General features: G+C 38.5%; 1 protein-coding gene and 1 long non-coding RNA gene across 2 annotated transcripts in view; one reads left to right on the forward strand and one right to left on the reverse strand.

Moving 5' to 3' along the window:
- LOC128534114 (NLR family CARD domain-containing protein 3-like) overlaps positions 1 to 12,967 on the forward strand; it is a 76,345-nt gene extending 63,378 nt beyond the window's left edge. Inside the window, exons 8-10 of the mRNA XM_053508417.1 lie at positions 10,827 to 11,000; positions 12,625 to 12,798; positions 12,964 to 12,967. Of these exons, the coding sequence (XP_053364392.1) occupies positions 10,827 to 11,000; positions 12,625 to 12,798; positions 12,964 to 12,967 (352 nt within the window). The remainder of the gene's footprint in view (positions 1 to 10,826; positions 11,001 to 12,624; positions 12,799 to 12,963) is intronic.
- A 96-nt stretch (positions 12,968 to 13,063) lies between these two features.
- LOC128533846 (uncharacterized) lies at positions 13,064 to 16,198 on the reverse strand. Its single transcript, XR_008361392.1, has 4 exons — positions 15,699 to 16,198; positions 15,519 to 15,608; positions 14,592 to 14,719; positions 13,064 to 13,736 (listed from the first exon to the last, which is right to left on the reverse strand). It is a non-coding gene; the product is annotated as an uncharacterized LOC128533846 (long non-coding RNA).
- Between the last annotated feature and the right edge of the window lie 3,106 nt (positions 16,199 to 19,304).

Below are 19,304 nucleotides of genomic sequence, written 5' to 3' on the forward strand. Positions count from 1 at the left end.
ATGGTGGTAGTCTATGGCGAGAAATTAACAGTAGACCGTCATCTGCAGATCGGAGTGTGCGAACAGGGGAGTAAGTATTAAATTAAGATTAGAAATATATGGGGGGGGCAAGACCATGGAGTGCTTTGAAGGTGATAAGGAGAATCTTGTATTGAATGTGGGAGTGAACAGGTAGCCAATGAAGTTTGTGTAGGATGGGAGTGATGTGTGAGGATTTCTTTGAGTAAGTGAGGACCCTAGCAGCAGAGTTCTGAATGTATTGGAGCTTATTTAATGTTGTATTTGGTAGACCATAAAAAAGAGAATAACAGTAGTCAAGTCAAGAAGTAATGAAAGCGTGAGCCAGTGTCTCAGCATCCTTGATGTCTAAGAAGGGCCGTAGATGAGCTATATTACGGAGGTGATAGAAGGCAGATTTAGTAAGTGGAGAAATGTGAGATAGAAAGGTAAGATGGGAGTCAAAAATTATACCCAGATTTTTAACGGTGGTGGAAGGTCTAACCAAGGTCCCGGAAATGTTAACAGTATCAGTACAAAGAGAAACAATGTTTTTAGGTGAACCAACAAGTAAAAAATCTGTTTTATCAGTATTGAGCTTGAGAAGGTTACTGGTCATCCAAGCATTTATGTCATCAACACAAGCAGAAACAGAGTTAGTGGGAAAGGGATGGTAGTGTCAAAAACTGATATAGAGTTGAGTGTCGTCTGCATAACAGTGGAAATTGAAACCATGACGGCGGATAATTTTACCTAGAGGAAGCATGAAGATGATAAACAGTAGTGGGCCAAGAACAGAACCCTGCGGAACACCATGAGAAACAGGAGCTTTAGAGAATTTAGACTGGCGGATAGTAATATAGTGTTGACGGTCAGACAGATAAGAAATGAACCAGGATAAGGCAGTTCCAGAAATACCAAGAGCAGAGAGTCGTGAAATGAGAATACTGTGAGAGATAGTATCAAATGCAGAAGAAAGATCTAACAGACTCAAAATGCTAACAGAGCCAGCATCAGAGGCCATAAGAAGGTCATTGACAACCTTAAGAAGCGCTGTCTCTGTACTGTGGTGAGGGCAAAAACTGGATTGGAAACATTCATACAGATTATGAGATGACAAATAGGACTGTAGTTGAACAGCAACAACTTTTTCAAGTATTTTTGAAAGTAGCGGAAGATTTGAAATTGGTCGGTAGTTGGCCATATCATCCGGGTCAAGGCCAGGTTTTTTTTAAGACTGGTGTGACAGCTGCAGTCTTTAATTTAAGAGGAACAACACCAGTGTTCAAGATTTTAGAAATGAGAAGTGAAATAGGCCGTGAAATAACAGGTGCAGAGTATTTAAGCAGGGACGTAGGGGCAGGATCGAGATGACAGAAAGAGGGATTAACTTTACTGAGTAACTCAGAAATAAAAGCAGGGGTTGGAGGATCAAAATCAGTAAAAATACCAGTCTGTAGGGAAGTCATTTGAGTGGATAGGGGAGTATACTGTTGAAAAGAGAGAATGTATATGAATTATTTTATTTTGGAAGTAATTTAAGAATGACTCACAGACATCTACAGAGTTGGTCATAACAGGGACAGGAGGGCTAGTGAGTTTGTTAACTATAGAAAACAGTGTTTTAGGACGGGAAGATGTATTTTTGATCAGAGTAGAATAATAGCTGGAGCGTGCGTTATTTAAAGCCAATTTATATAGCTGAGTATGATCCTTGTATGCAATAAGATGCACGGTCAAGCCAGTTTTCCTATAAAGGCGTTCCAGGAGACGACCAATGGTTTTCAATTTTGCGAAGTGAGGGGGTAAACCAGGGTGATGTATGTGTAGAAGGTACGATTCTGCATTTGAGTGGGGCGTGAATATTAAGGGCGGTAGAAAGAGCGTTATTATATTTGGCAAGAATATCAAGAGCAGAGCTGTGTTCAGTAATATCTGAAAGATGTGTCTGTACAGAATCAGTAAACAGTGAATGATCAACAGAAGTAATTTTACGAAAAGTAATGGTTGATTTTACCCTGAGGCAGGGGAGAGGCATTTCACAACTGAGTTCAATGAGAAAGTGATCAGAAAGTCCAATCTGAGATCCATATACAGAAAGAATACGTAAACCAGTTGTACAAATTAAAGGGGTCATACAGGCCTACATGCACTTTTTTAAGCTGTTTGGACTGAACTGTGTGTTAGGAGAGTGCGTACACAACCACTCTACGATGATAAAGAGCCGCCCAGTGGTTTTCTTTTCATTTATTACAATAACATGCCCTTCTGAAATGCCTGGCCAATTGCTAATGCCTGTCGATGTGACGCCACACCACAAGAGGCCGCTCCTACACTAGTTGATTGACACTGGTGTTTTAGCAAAGACCCGCCCCAAGTGAGAAGAAGCTGTCGGCCATTGTTTTAGGAAGAAGCTGTCGGCCAGATTCACTACCTAGGGTTGGTGACCTAGGGTACCTACCTAGGGTTAGGTATCTGAGCCACTGAGCACGCAGTGGCTGAATTTAGTTTTTGAAGCTAACGTCCCCACCGATTTACCTAAATGCGTTCATGTTTGCACTAATCATTTTTCACCAGACTGCTTTATAAACGCGGGTCAATATAAAGCAGGTTTTACTAGGAAGCTGCTCCTGAAAATCGGATCTGTACTAACACTTCGTGTTCCTGCTTCATCTTCACCAGGCTCAGTGAGTAATTTATTTTTCTATGAATCTTTGCAGATCGCCTTTTCTAATAATCACGATGAATGCGGAGTGTAAGTTAACTTATACTCTCATAGAACATGGTTATGTCTTCTTCTCTGTGTACATCCGTCTCTATATAATCCCTAATCGCCCGTTTATAATAAACAATGCATTAAGGTGATTGTCTAGTTGCAAACTGTGTGGGTAGTCGGAAAACTATATTATGCTTACCTTTGTTACGTTAGATGGTTTATAACGATGTCTGTCGAAGATTAAGAAGTCATGTAAACACATCAGTAAACACATCGCGTCCGTATCTCTCTCAGTAAGCTTCTCCGCTTTATGTTGTTGTTGCTCGCGGCAGCGTAACAGCCCGTTAATTCATGCCCATGCAGTGATGAGAAAGACAAATCGAGTCGATGCATGTCCATTCTTTTAATTTCTGCGTTGTCAGGCGATATTACAAACTTCCACGTAGGTTTCGTACTTAAATCAAACCAAAAACAACTGAAGAAAACAGGCTCAGGCTCCATATTCAAGCATTGCCCCCACTGGACTACACTTCCTTGGCTATACCCCACGTGTGTTGTGAAGACACGCATCACAGAACTGGGGGGGCGGGCTCAGCAGAGGTCATGAGCATTTAAATTAGCATGTACTGAAACAGGTTGCTGAGAACAGAAATAGTTTTTACCAGGTAAAAGTAATGTTTTTTTTACACAATCCTTTTAAATTTTTAATTAACGTATATTACAAACTTTTCATTAGGACCCTAAAGATCATATTAACATTTAATGAAAAATGGGATGTGTAGGACCTTTAAATCCAGTGTGTGACCTTTTAGATGTGTAGGAAAATTAATGTGCTGTACGAGATTAAAACATTCAAAAACTGACATGAGTTTTAACGGGAGTCAATCTTTGTTAACATGTATGTTGAAATCACCAAGTAAGATTATAGAAGAAGACATTGCACAAGTAAGGGTTAAAAGTTCATGAAGTTCAGTGAAAAAATTTGACATTGATTTGGGTGGACGATACAAGAGAATTGCAATCATAGGAAATGTACCAGAGATTTTGAGAACCAGGTATTCAAAGGTTGAAGTTGCATGAAAGTCAATGGTTTTAACAGGAATGTTAGTACGATAGACGGCAGCCAGACCGCCGCCCCTCGATGTAAGACGGGGTTTGGTTAGGTAACTGTATCCAGAGGGTGTGAGAAGATTTAGGTGGAAATAGGCATTTGGTATTTGCCATGTTTCAGTAAGCAGCAAGAAATCCAGGTCTTTATCAGTTAACAGCGCGGAGAGCACAGAAGCCTTGTTAGTAAGTGAACGACAGTTGAACAGCGCTAATGCAGGACGAAGCGCACAATCATTGCGTGTCTGTAGAGCAGATGGAGACGGAGATACAGTAATTAAGGCAGTACGATTGATACCACGGTGGTTGGCCGGCAGCCTAGAATAACGTATATCCGAACGGTTAGACCAAATAGAAGGAATAGACGAGGATGTCACACAGCGCGATGAGAGGTAGTGGCGACCGGAGCGATGAACGTAGCGCAGCCGTCTAGTAATCCCAAGTTCCTTGCAGAGCCTGTATGTAGATGCGTCGAGGCAAGGGTGTGATTTCAGGCTTCATAGTTAAGATAACGAGTAACTGAGTGCCATAACAATAACGCAGTCAAATAATAAGTGTTAAAACTCCAAGCAAAGCAGCTAAAGGAGCTGCCTTAGCATCCGATATACTGTCCACGATAGATAGACGAAGGAGTGGAGACTCACCCGTCAGCTCAATTTTTTGACTTCAAAAGAACAAAAGTCATTAATATATAAGTTATATGGAGACCCAGAAACAGACAGACAACAGGAAGCACGTTAGCGTTTTTCGGTTAGACAAAAGAGTTCCAGCAAATTGGATGTACATTCATCTGGCCATGGGCTTTAGGAAGTATTACCTTATAAGGCACGGGAAAGCTCACACAATATCAGAAAACCTTACAGTGTTCATTAAATTCTGACAAATACTTTACAGATACTACATTCCTCCAGATGTACACAAACTGCCTAAAATATTACATTTTCAGTTTTGTTACTCTAGATTTCTGGTTTGTAAAACACTCCAACAACACGTAGGAACATCAGCTAGGCCAAGTCAATACCGGCCCCACAGCAGAACAATGCAATACCACCCCCTACTGGACACGAATGTTAATGTTTAGCCTGAGAGTCCTCCTGTTACAACCAGTCAAATACGTAGTAAAATGAGAATATCATCCACACACTCATTTATGTCTTTATTGTCTCAGGTGATGTCTGTAGTTTTGAAACTTGCATTTTAACCGATTCACTAATAAGTTTTAATTTTATTCAGGACATTTAACGTTATAGACTGTAATGTTAATGGACAGATGTTTCTCCAGAGCAACAAAAAGATGAAAACATGTGTTCTGTAATCTACAATAAAGGCAAACCTTTAGACCTAGTCGCACAGGATTAGTATTACCTGAGGAACTCTAGTCATTTGTAGTAATTGAGGAGGTTATCTGTGATCTTAATCCCGTGCGAATCGGCCATGTCTGTAATTTGTAAAGTAAAAATAGTAAAGTAAAGATATTAGTCCCGTGTGTATCAGCATGTCTATGATTTGGCCAGGATTTATGGGGTCGTATATAATTTTTTTCAAGACTTTTGTGTCCTTTCTGTTCACCTTCTGCGCAGAATGGAGGCTGTGTTGGAATGAATGTATTTTGGGTTCTGGGTCTTATCACTATACACCATACAACAACACAATGTGTAGAAAGAAATAAAATAGTAAATAGGGCTTTATTTGTATGAAATGTAATATTATTTGTAATATAATATAAAAGTAATATTTATTTGTATGAAAAACATCATATCTGGGAGATAAGTAAGTAAATGTGAGGGGTAATTTCTAAATCACACGAGGTCCCCAGGTAATACTAATCCCATGTGAATAGGCCTTTTAGCTGAGACTAAAGCTAAATAAAGGTAAATAATTATATATTTATTTCATGGGCTTCAACATGTAGTGTTTTTTTCTGTATTCTTCAGAAAGTAATTTGTCTCACACAGAAGGCAAAACAAAACAACTACAAACAACAAACATCCACTGGTCATGAAAGAGCATCTTAAAAATGTATAATATAATCTGTTCACTCAAATAACACACACACACACACACAGTGCGTTATCAGAATATACACAAAGATAATATGCAGTAATAATTAACCACCAGTTAGTGCTTCAGCTCTCTGACCCATCTGCAGACAGCTTCTTCTTCTTTGAGTTTTTTTTGGTGGATTTTGGTGCATTACCTCCTGCTGTACTGGAGTGTGGAACGTCAGATATTATATGTAACGGCACGAGCAAAAAAAATATGATTTTTAAAAACTGTTAGATTTTATCTGCTAAACCAGTTTCATTTGTTTATTATATATTTTCCTGATAATTTTCCCTAGTGTATTTTCTACTTTATCTGCTTCTTCATTTCCTTTTACTCCTACATGTGCTGGTACCCATAGGAAAGAGCTCCTTACACCCTTCTGGTATAATTCTGACACTATTTGTAAGATGTTATACAGTGATAATGATACAGTATCAAGCTTCTGTAGTCCTAGGCATTTTGCTTTGGTGTCCCCTGTCCAACAGATTGGATTTGTTGTGTCCCAGCACTCTTTGAGGATGGCCTTCATTGGGTACTCTGTTACGCTTCTGCAGATTTACCCAGTATGCCAACATTAGCTTTATTCTTCTGATTCTTAATGCCATTTTCCCCAACTTCTGCCTGTATGGCACAGACCATACATAGTTCTCACAATTTAAATGTGTAGGATTGTACGTTAAAATGAAGAGGAGAAAATAATCACTATAGAATATAAATGTACAATTTTTTGTATAAATATTGAAATAATTGAACACAGACAAGGCTGATCCTGTGTACACGCCCATCTTTGACAGGCGCTAATGAATATTAATAAGTATGACAAGGTGTCAACAAACAAGATGTTTTTCTTGGCAGATTCTGTAAAACGCTTACGTCTTTGTTGCGAGTTGCCTCTGTGTCCACCATGATGGTTGTTCTGAAGAAAATTATAATGAGGGCTCAGTACCATGAAAGGGAGGTTGGGCCTAATTAGCATACTATTAGTACAGGCTGCACAAAAAAAAATGTTTATAGATAGATGCGCAAAGCCAGGACTATAATATTTTTCTGAATATTTTTCTTATTAATTGTGTGCTTATATAGTTATAATCACTCTTTAAAGTATATGGCTATGTAACATACATACTGTACCTGACACAGTAGTTAAGGAAATTAAAGTATATCTGTAATGTATTATATTTAATATGTTTTATAATTAAAAAATTTTTTATGATAAACTTTGTATCATTGTGAGACTGAAGCATTGTTACACAGAGACTCTGAAAACAGGACGAGAGCTACAGAGCATTATACTAGAAGTGAAGTACATAAGATTTAGCACTAACACATTAGACAATACATTCTATAGTTTAAACTATGTACTTAATTTCAAACTACCTAACAAAAATCATGACATTTTACAAACAAATTAGCTTTAAACTAAGTCTTAAATGAAGATTGAAATCTGGTGATGAAGAGTGTGTCATTGTGTCTCTCTACAGGTTGAAGTGGTGTGGTGTCTCAGATAAAGGCTGTGCTGCTCTGACTTCAGCTCTGAGATCAAACCCCTCACACCTGAGAGAACTGGATCTGGCTGAGAATAAAGTAGGAGTCTCAGGAGTGAAGTGTCTCTGTGCTGTACTGGAGAATCCTGACTGTAAACTGGAGACACTGAGGTAAGATCATCTCTCTGAGAGTCACATGACCTGCTCCTCAGTAAGACACATTCTCTAATAGTGAGACTGAAGCAGACGTTTTAGGTTGATCATCAATGTCCTGAGGAGGAAGATTGTTTCTTTTCACTGCACACTGATGATTTGTCACAGAGTCTTTGGGTCACATTTTTGTCAGTGAACATTCGTCTCCATCTAGCTGCTATAAACAGGGTTGCCAGATCTGTATCATAGAAGCAGTATTAAAACCATGCGGTCTTTATTAATAGTTCTTTCACTGAGCTTTTAAATCGTCTTGTAGTATATTACATGTTGTAATAAATAAAGAATATCTCTAAATAAACTCACTGACTCAGATACACTCATACAGTAACACAGAGCTGAAGTTGAGAACAGGATCAATAGGTGTGTGTATGAGAGGAGATCACAGTGTATGATCACTACTGTATGTTTAATATAGAGAATGTGGAGTTACTTTATGTTGTTAAATGCATGGTGTCTGAAGTTTTATTTATTATCAACAAAGAAAGTAAGAAATTAGATCTGTTTCATGGTGTTTTCTTCCGAGATGAAGAAGAGTAAACCTAAAGTAAAGGGACGTTACTGGGAGAAGTTAAATGCCGGTGCCAAGCAGAGATATTTTGAGGAACTTGTAGAGATAAAAACATCGATCCGTATGACCTGGTAGCTGAAGCCTGGATGAAAGACCCAGACACACAACCCCTTCTCACACACCCTGACATTTTAATTGATTTTAAGTGTTTCTGATGCAGCAGTTTCGTCCTGATGTTGTTTACCAAAATGAAGCTACTTAAGAATTCTAACACACAGAGACGCCTCATCCACCAACAATGCCACCGACACGTGAATCAAATTCAAATCTTATTTGTCACCATAAACAGTCTGATATGCAGTGAAATGTTAAATGACGTGTGGTGTGATGTTATGTAAGGGTTAAATTCTTAAGTTTAATACGAGTTTAATGAGAAAGAATTATTGCTTTTGCGTCCGTTACACCTCGATACGATACCAGCTGACCCCGAACCAGGAGAGAGGCGCACACACACACACACACACACACACACACACACACACACGGTGTCTGAATGCATTTATGTTTAATAATTTATTATCAGCAAAGAAAATACACTGCATATGTTTTACATATGAAAACAATTAAAACATATTTAGAAAAAAAAATAATTAAGTAAAATATAAAATAAACAGACAATAAACCTTATTTAATTTTTAATATTGATTTTTGTTCTTGTCATATGAAAACAATATCATTAAAACTAGGACAAGTTCCTGGTAATAAGAACACAGTGAGAACACAGAACACAGCATTAATAATTATTTCTTGTTTCATTTCCACTGAATTTCCACTTTTTGATTTGTGCTAAATCTTGCACAAAAGAAGGGAAGCACATTGTTAGGTTTAAAAGAAGAGAGTCCGAGTTAAGTTTTAGGCCCCCATTCCACTGAGCCCAATTTGCTCATCATAATCATTATTATTATTATTATTATTATTATTATTATTTGCAAATTAGTTGTTAGTATCGGGAGGGAAGTTGAAACATGTTCAAAAATTTTGGCGCCCCCTCCGGACATTAACTCCTCGGAAACGCCTTGGTATTAATTCTTTATCTCCGTTATTAAGTCATTATTAATTTTTAAGCGTATTTATGGACTCATTATTGGTTTTTATCGCCTCCTTATCTGTTCAGCAACATTCAGCAGCCAAACATCCTCATATTAAATGTAGATGGAAGTAATGACAAAATCAACAAAGTGATATTTTTAAGAAAAACACTGCTGATTAAACACGATTAAATGATATATTACATGTTAAAGTCCGATGCACAATAGAAATGTTTTCATGTAAAATGTAATAACAAAATAACAGAAATAAATAGATTAAAAATATATACACGCATTTAACTGTGCAGTCCAACATAAAGTTACATTAGGGATGTAAATTACTGAAGCAAAAGTAATAATAATAATAATAATAATAATAATAATTAAGGGAGAAAGTGCAGTCAAAGAAGAAACAATATTGATACAAAAGAAGGATAGGAGAAAGGAAAATTAAAAATAAAGATCCTGAATATAAAGTGGGATTGTGCTGCATGCGTGTGATTTTCTCTTAATCATGTTTATTACAACCTGATCATTTTGATTGATACACATTTTTTTCCCTCACATTTCATACAACATTTCCATAATTTTCTTTCGGTCCTATAAAGCTGCTTTGCGACAATGATACTCGATACTCTTACCAGCCTGAACCCCAGGAGAGACAACACACACACACACACACACACACACACACACACAGAACATTTAAACATTTGTCCAGGTGCTGTGTCCCGAACATCAAAAGAACCAGTCATTAACATGTCAGTCATAGAGAGACCCGGAGACAGACAGACGAGAGGAAATGCATTTGCATTATCCGTGTAGACAAAAAAGTTCTAGTGGACAAGAGCTGTTTGGATTTATATTCCTCTGAACTGATAATGAACTTCCTCTCTCTGTGAATAGACTGTTCATCTATATAGACTGAGCCCTGAACTCCAAACCTCCTTAAGACTTCAGCAGGCCATGTCCTTATGGTCTCTTATCAATAGAGTCAATTCAAAACCAGTCTCCCAGACCTCGAAGCCATACATCTCTCTCCACACTTGACTAGGAAAGAGTAAAAGACTTCAAGTCTGACTAATCTACCTGTGCTTCAGATATAGCTAGTCAATGTGCCAAGCTTAATTAAATACAATCCATCATTCATGTACAATTTCTCTGTGTTTTTATAATACAGTGTTTATTATGTTACATCAAAAGAACAAAAGTGATTAACATATAAGTCATAGAGAGACATATCAGAAAACCGAGGATCTGGCAACCGCTTCAACAACACTGTGCTAACTTACACTAATTTTATAATGTGTAAAACTGACGACTGTTAATTACTCAGATTTTATTAAATTAATCAGAATATGTAATCAGATTCACTTTCACCCTTTTTTTGGATGTTTCTTTCTGGAATCTTTTTGTCTTTATGTCAGTTTTTCCGTAGAATTTTTATTTATTGTGAATTTCACTTTTAAACCTGTAGAACCTGATGGATCCAATTTGTAGACATTTTTTACTCTCCATTAGATTTATAATTCAGGAATATCTATTTAAATGATCAGCAAGTAATCTGGTTTATACACGACATGAATATTATTTATTCCTTCATCGTCTATACTCCTTATCCTGTGTATGATCTGTGATGAAGAGTGTGTCATTGTGTCTCTCTACAGGTTGTGTGAGTGTGGTGTCTCAGATGAAGGCTGTGCTGCTCTGACTTCAGCTCTGAGATCAAACCCCTCACACCTGAGAGAACTGGATCTGTCAGGGAATAAAATAAGATACTCAGGAGTGAAGCTGCTCTCTGCTCCTAAGGATGATGAACATTACAAACTACAGACACTGATGTGAGTAATGACCTTTTTGCATTATTGTTAATATAATAAAAGACTAATTATTAAAGTAATTAATCATTAGTTTGTACATTTCCATTTAGTCCCAATAAATATACGATTAGCAGGTTAGAAGTGTTATCACTGTTTTATTTAAATATTTTTGTCTAACAATATGCTTTAATGCTTTAATGTTTTGTGTTCAGTAAAGTTGATTTTAAATCCATGTGAAGTCAGAAGACAGGGAGTCAGTCAGAGTCTACAAAATGTCACAAATGAGTGCATGAGAGTGATTGTAAATGAACAGCTCGTCTCCTTGTGACACCCTGCTATCTCTGACTTCATACTGCTGCTTTTGTCTGAACAAGATGATCTCTGCTTTTCCCTGTTTCTGGAAGCAAACTTCATTCTCTTAAAACTTTCCTGCTACAAATATTGTATTTAAGCCGCCACTTTCCTCACTCTGACACTTCTTCCAGCACCCGACCTCCACACCGTGTCTTCTGTCATTCCTGTAAAATTCACCTCAGCTTGTTCTTAAAGTCTGCACTTAAATATAAATGTAGAACAAGAGCTAAATGACTCAGTAGTGTTGATTATTTAAAAAGCTCCAAAGCCTGTGATTGGATAAGAGCAGTGATGTGATGAGTAAATATCTGCTCATGTTCCTGTTATAACACAGATGTTACTAAGAATGAAGAAATGTTGAATGATTAATTATAAACAGGAGATGATGATGTTTCCCTTGAAGGAGAGATGATTACATGCTGTTGATCATGAAGTACCACAGTCCAGTTTATGGTTATTAATACACATTTTTCTTTTAGATTCAGGTTTTGATGAACATCTTTACGTGATGAAGACTCCGGTGTTCCTGCGTCTCCATGTTGGTGATAGAGAACATGCTCATAAACACATCATTTATTTAGTTATAACACATTAAACAGACTCAGAGACGTGAGAAGTGTGTGTTCATCGTGCACAGTGAATCACAGACTGAGTGAACACAGACAAGTGGAGTGACACAAGTCATCAAATCTGTCAGTTCTGTTATGAAATATATGAAACATCAGCCTTGTTGTGGTCGCTGCTCGTCCAAACACATTCATGGACCAAAAAATTAACTGTTGTATGACGCAGGATTGATGGGTCATGTGATTATTCTGTGTTTTTAATTAGTGTTTTTTTTTTTTATTATATCTTTTTTCTTATGAATGCTTTTTTTATTGCTGTTTTGTTGGGTTCACAATTAAAATGACATTATATTTAAGTTCTTCTTTCAGTGTCCATAATTTAATCAAATACATAAACAAAAAAATGTTAAATGTAACAAACTTTGTATCAATATGTTTGTAACAGTTCTTTAAAGATGTTTTATATTTAATAACAAAATATTGTTACAATACACTTAAAGAATTATTCATTATTTAAATGTAATTTACTTTGCCAACATTTTCTATGTAAAAATATCACATTAGATGTAACGCCACTTCTTCTTTTAACAGACAATAAAGTTGACAGGAGAGTTGTGGTTCTGTGTGGTTCATATCACTACAGCTTGTTTATCCACTTTGCGTGTGGACGTGGGTCTGTTGGGGCTAGCAGGAGGGGTTAGCACCTCTGTGTTCTCTTCTCCCAGGTTCACAGGTTCTGGAACACGTTTGCAGTGGCTGGAGTGGATCCACTTCACACTTTCTGCTACCTTCACTGCTGTCCGTGTCACTAGGAGCACCTGGAACGGTCCCGATCACCTCCTGGCCTTCCGGTTCTTTCTCCTGAGGTCCTTCACCACCACCCAGTCTCCTGGTTTCAGGTCATGTGACTTTCTCTCTGCCGGTTTTGACAAGACCTCCTTCACTTGGGCCTGTACTCGAGATAAAACCTGCGTGTGTGTGATCTGAGGTGTTTTGGGGGGTTCTTGTGCTGGGTCTTTTTACTTTTTCTAAAGAGTCAATTTTGTGAAATCGTTATCTTTCAGGTGAATTATGTAAGGAAACAAACAGGAACAAGTGAACAGGGTAAAATGATTTATTTGTTTTTAATTAACTTCTAAGAGATGGATTTTTTTTTTATTTTGAATTATGTTTGAAGAAAAAAAAAGTATTGTGTGTGTGTGTATCTGACTGTCTGTCTGGTGGGCGGTAAACAAAGTAATTAATGTGTTTACCTGTGTGTGTGTCACATAAGCTTTTTAAACACCTAGAACGTCAGTTAAGAGACGAATCTTAATGGCCTTTTCATATGTGGCCTTTGACCTTAACCTCTCTCTCTCACTCACCGTCTATACCGCTTTATCCTGTATACAATGTCGCAGGGGGCCAATCTATCGCAGGGCACACATACACACACTACAGGCAATTTTGCGAATGGCATATAATTAATGCAAATGTTTACACAAAAAAGTAAGCAAATAAGAAATGTCCTTTATAAATACAAATGGCATTTGATTTTGCTGCTTTTCCTGGTTACAGGATCCTCATGATAAATGTTCCTCCTTGTCCTTCACACAGTATACTGGACTTTATCTCCACAACTGGCAAAGTACATAATACACCAGTTCTATATATATCCATGGTCATCAGTTAATAAGAGAAAAATGAATATTTGTACTAATGTGTGAGAGACAGATGGCTGTAAACAGTCCTCGTGATCACCAGGCTGAGCAGCTGGGAGAGGAGATGCTGTGCTGGTCTACTAATGGGACAGTGAAGGGGACGCTTGTCCTCCAGACCGGACTGTCTCACATAATACCTTAAAAAAGAAACAGTATGTAAAAGGTTAGAAGTCATCACTCAGTGACCCTTATAATCATATTCTCATAAATTAATCATTATCATGATGGTGATTGTTATCATGAACTGAGAGTTAAAACAAGAAGCAGAGTGACGTCTGGTGGTTTGTGGAAATTCCAACAGCTGTAAACTCAAGTGGGATTTTATATTACATGTGAGAAATTATAGGATATAGGATGTAGTATGTTGTATGTGGGGTCATTATGATCCATCAGAAAAGCTTCATGACATCAAGGCATCGATTCTACACGTCTCTGGAACTGAGCTGCAACTTAAACAAACATCATTTTACAAAACATCGGCTGTTTTAATGGTGACAGAGACACTGCTTAAGACGTCCATCCAAAATCTCCAACACAAGAAGAACTGCTGATTTGACAGCATATGATTTAGATTATTTTTATACTCATGTCCTCATTACAGTCATCCTGTAAGACAGCACTCCTATAAGAATAGCAAAGTTTGATTATAGAATAAAGATAAACAGTTAGAATAACTCTGTATTGAATGGGAGGGACAAATGCAGCCGACTACATCAACTACAACTACATCTTTACATTTAATGCGTCACCTTTCTGTAAGTGCACTTATTTTGTGATGAATGTGAATTGTGTTAACTGTGATGTTTCTGATAATCAGATTATTAAAATACTGCAGTAAATGGACGATCATTTGGATCAGTCGAACTCTTTTGGAGAAGGATTGGATCTCATTGGTTATCTGCTGATCTAAATCTGATACTAGTAGCTCATTTGTTTGTCTCGGCTTGTACACCGTCTTATAAAACCCAGTCGTCCACAACAGACTCTCTCACCTGAACTCTTCTTTAAGTTCTGTAATAATGGAGGTGTTCACACAGGGGTTGTGCTGCATGCAGGTCAGGAGCAAGTGGCACCGCTGGTACAGGAGGACAGCCTGAGACGGGCTCAAGGGAGACTCTGACTGTTTCAACATAACAACATAGACATGGATCAACTCTAGTATTTAATCTACTTTTCCCAAAGGAATCACATTCTCATGGATTTGATATCAATTATTATGGATTTCTCAGAAATGACAGAACCAGAACCACACGCTGGGCCTGATAAACCATAAACAGGAGCTAAACACAGACAGAGCACAACTTAGTGAATCTTACCATCTACTGAAGAGCTAGTTTTGATTCTAAAGAGATTTACAAAGAAAGGGTGGGATTTAAGTGTTTGAAAAACCCAGGACAGTCAGAAAGTGTCCTACATTCTGCATGAGACTCACCTTAAAAAAAATAAACAAAAAAAAAAGTCTATAAATCTGCATCAGTGGACAAATTTTGTACTGAGTTTATGCAGCCAGGTCCATAAATATTGGGACAGGGACATACATTAATTTGTTTGCGATCACATCTTGAGTGCTTTATTTCAAATCCATTGTCCTGGTGTACAGAGACAAACTGACCACCATGGAGTCACTGTCCAAATACTTATGGACCTGAATATATACAAACACGTCATTATAAATGAGGAGTGTGTAAATGTGTGAGAGCACGACTGACTTTTTTTCTATGTCTAATGCCAGAGAATGAGAATCTACTGCACCGTAAGGTTTTAGAAATGAAATATTGTATAGTTTGTGTTATTAGTGTTACTTATGTTTTATATTGCTAGTCACTGGTTATGTCCAGACACAGATGATTCATTCTTATTGAAACTATATCCAGTACAGCAATAACACAAACAAGACAGATAACAGTGTTGTGTCTTACCTCTGTGTGAGATGTAGAATTGCAGTTGTAAGGCTTTAGCTCAGGATCACACACACCAAAGCCAAGAGCAAGTCTGCAGTCACGCTTCCCCTGCAACACATTAAAGGCTCCTGATACAGTAACATACTGTATAAATATACACTACAGTCACAGGCTCCAGTCATATCTGAGTTTACTCACTGCTTGGACGTTAGTGCGCTAAAGCGAGCAGCTCCTTTCTCCGTCTCACCGAGCATCAGGCTTATGGTCTGAAGCACTAACGTGGAAAGCCTGGAGACCGACACACAGTGTTGTAGTGAATCAGTGAGGTGGTGATGGTGTTCTGTTCCAGTCAAGGTGAGTCAGAGGTTAAAAGTGGAACAATCGCTACAAAAAAGTCGTGGCTCACTTCATATAACGCCTAAATACTACAAAGATGATGTTCACGTAATTTTGACCTAAAAGGAAATAAAGTGGAAAAAAAAAGAAACATCATGTCTAACTGTAGCACTAACGCTAAAAATAGTTAAATAGTCGCCTCTTATCATTTAGTAGAAGAGATTACAGAGCATGGAGAGGACTTACTGTATGGACCTGAGGGGATTATTGAGTCACACACAGTGTCTGACTTCATCTAATCTAATTCAGCCTCCTGAGTTCTACTGGAAGAGTCTAACAGTGTTAATGGTGTTGAATGGTGTGTTTGGTTTGATCAGGTGACTCAGACTTACAGTAGCCTGTCTGCAGTGTGTAATCCGTCCTGAGAGAGCTGCAGGCTTACAGTCAGCGTTTTCACCAGGAACAGATAGAGCTCAGGTGACTGTACGACACACACACACACACACACACACACACACACACACACACTCATTAAATGTAAATACAAAAAGTAAGTCCATTTTATCACTTTATCACTCTACATGAAGCTTAAGCAGAATGGACCAGGTCTGCGCGGTGGTGTCGTGGTTAGCACTGTCGTCTTGCACCTTCAGGTTCCGGGTTCGATTCCCGGCCAGGTTCGGTTCCCGTCTCTCTGTGTGTATGGAGTTTACATGTGCCTGGTGGATTTCCTCTGGTTTCCTCCCACAGTTCAAAGACAGGCAGGTTAGGATAACTGGCGTTCCCAAATTGCCTGTAGTGTGTACATGAGTGTGTGTGTGCCCTGTGATGGATTGGCACCCTGTTCAGGTTGTACCCCACCTTGTGCCCTACAGGATAAAGCGGTATAGATGGTGAGTGAGTGAGTGAGTGAGTGATCTTCTCATACAACAAGCTTAAAATAAGTTAAAATGTCCAGACATGGGTTTATTAAACTTGGATTTTTTAATGAATTTTGACTTGAAAAACAAGCGTGCCTTAATTTAAGAGTATAAAGTTTCATCGAGTATCATGTAGCACGCATGCGCTTTTTGTTTTGATCATCATGTTTTTTCTTTCACATGCGCTGTGGAATTGTGGGTAATCGTCTCTCCTTCTCGGTCTTAGTGTTCGTCTCTCACTCGTATAATAATCGTGTTTTTTTTAAAGCATCGTTAATTTTGTGTTCGTGTGTGTGTGTGTGTAAGAAAGTCCTCCTTTCAAAAGTCTCATCAGAGAGGTTAGATCCATTTTCTCTCTCTCTCTCCGTCAGCCTGCACTGACTGTGTGTGTGTGCGCACGTCATTGGACAGCGTCTTTCCCCCTGCTCCTTTTGCCTTCACACACACACTTTTTAACTGTCCTGTCGCGATTCTTTTTAAAGGTAGAATTCAGGTTCCTTTGTTTTATTTTTTCTTTACAGCAGTGATTACATTAGTTTGTGCCACAGTGTCATGAGAGAGGTTTCTTGTCTTAAATAGGCGAGGGGGAAGAGGGCATGAAGTCATTCCTCCTCTCATTTTACTTTAGCTTCACATACACAGTGTGTACACACACACAGACACACACACACACACACACACACACACACACACACACACACATCCACAGTGAGTACGCTCTTGCACACACACACATACACAGCGTGTGGAAACACTTATCTGTGGGAATTTATTTTAACTTTTTTTTAAAGCATAAGTTAAGACACATGCTTTATAAACTCTTTAGTCAGATGAAATGAGATGATGTCAAGAAATCATACAGAACCAGTGACTCTTTTTATGTTAATCAGAACCACATCCTTGACGAAAGATGTATAATAATGAATTTTGAGTTTATTAGTTTGATAATAATTGGTCAACATTTTCCATTAATGTCATTGATTGCTGTAAGATATTAAAGGGTAAAAATACAATCAAGAAGAAATGGTAAAGGGGTGTCTAGACGTTTTTATGTCGACTCATCATTTCTAAATTAAAGTACAGCTGTACCTACTGTATATATTAATAGCCTGAAAGCTTGTAGTAAATGTTTTGTACATTCATGCACTTCGAAAGACCAATTGTTGTTATAAGATGATGATTTTTCCCCATTTTTATTTGCTGAAGAAATTACATTTCTAAATTATGTATGTTCACAATGAGAGATTTCTTTGAAAATTTGTGAACTGAATAAAATGACAAAATTTTCTATCAATTAGTTAAAAACTAGGGAAAGACTGTTTGTTTGTCCTCCACGTTATTTTTTATTAGTGAATATTATGACTATAAAAAGTTAAGTTTAGAGTAAGAGAGAGTGAGTGAGACTCCATGTCCTCTGAGACCGGTAGAGAGACACTGTCTCTCCGACATGGTGTCAGGTGTGTGTTGGAGGACGGAGTACAGGTGGAGGAGGTGCTGCTAGTGGTGTGAGAGCAGGTAGGATACGAAAATATCTACTCTGTCTCCTGGATGAACAAAGCGGTGGTGGTATTACTGACTGAGAAAAAAACGGAATACAAGTGAAAGGCGTCATGGTCCAAATTACCCCTCTATCTGCCCCTGCAACACGAGTGGTGATCTCTAACGTGCCCCCGGTTCATTAAGGATGAACAGATCATTAGGGAGCTGGCCCGCTTCGGGAGGTTCGTCAGCACTATGAGAGCTATCCCGCTCAGGTGTAAACGTGAATTTTAAGTGTAAGGACGGGGACAATAGTTACACTATCTTTGCCACCACGGAGAGGCTGAGGTGCTTTGAGTGTGATGATGTTGGACATGAAAGACTGAGCTGTCCTCATGGAGCTGTGCAGACAGGGAGCTCAGGGGACGACTCGGACGGGATACAGCAGCAGCACCGCAGGGACAGACAGCAGGAGGACACCGGGGAGACGGAGACTGCAGCGGGCCTCACCGACCCCCAGAGCAACGACACACCGCAGTCAGAACTCACAAAAGGTCCGTCCTGAACACACTGACACCACAGATAGAAACACTGCACCCAGCGCTGATAAACACAACGCAGACACAGAAAACACCACCAGTATAAAACACCACGTCCCTACAGACAATACCGCTAACAGTAACCCTGTCCCTAATGTCTGCTCTGATACACACCAACAAGAGGAAAAATACAACTACTGGCAACCGACAGAACACAAAACACTACAGTGAGCATGAGGGGTAAAAGACAGGAGGAATCACACAACACAGAAACATCAACAAAACGGAAAACCTGCAGCCAGGTACTGAGCACAAGACTGTAGGAGAGTGAAGAGCAGAGTGCAGCAGCACACACACACACACACACACACACACACACTCAGAGAGTCTCGCTTGGAGATCGTCCATTAATGGGCCAGCATCACTGCCGGTATAAATCATTAAGGGCTGGCTGACGTGATTGTTTGAGTACTGGCTTGTGCAAGGATGAAACGATAGTGTTTAGGAACTATAATCAGGGATTACACTGT

Source organism: Clarias gariepinus, chromosome 12 (genome assembly GCF_024256425.1).
Source record: "Clarias gariepinus isolate MV-2021 ecotype Netherlands chromosome 12, CGAR_prim_01v2, whole genome shotgun sequence".
Lineage (NCBI taxonomy): Eukaryota > Metazoa > Chordata > Actinopteri > Siluriformes > Clariidae > Clarias > Clarias gariepinus.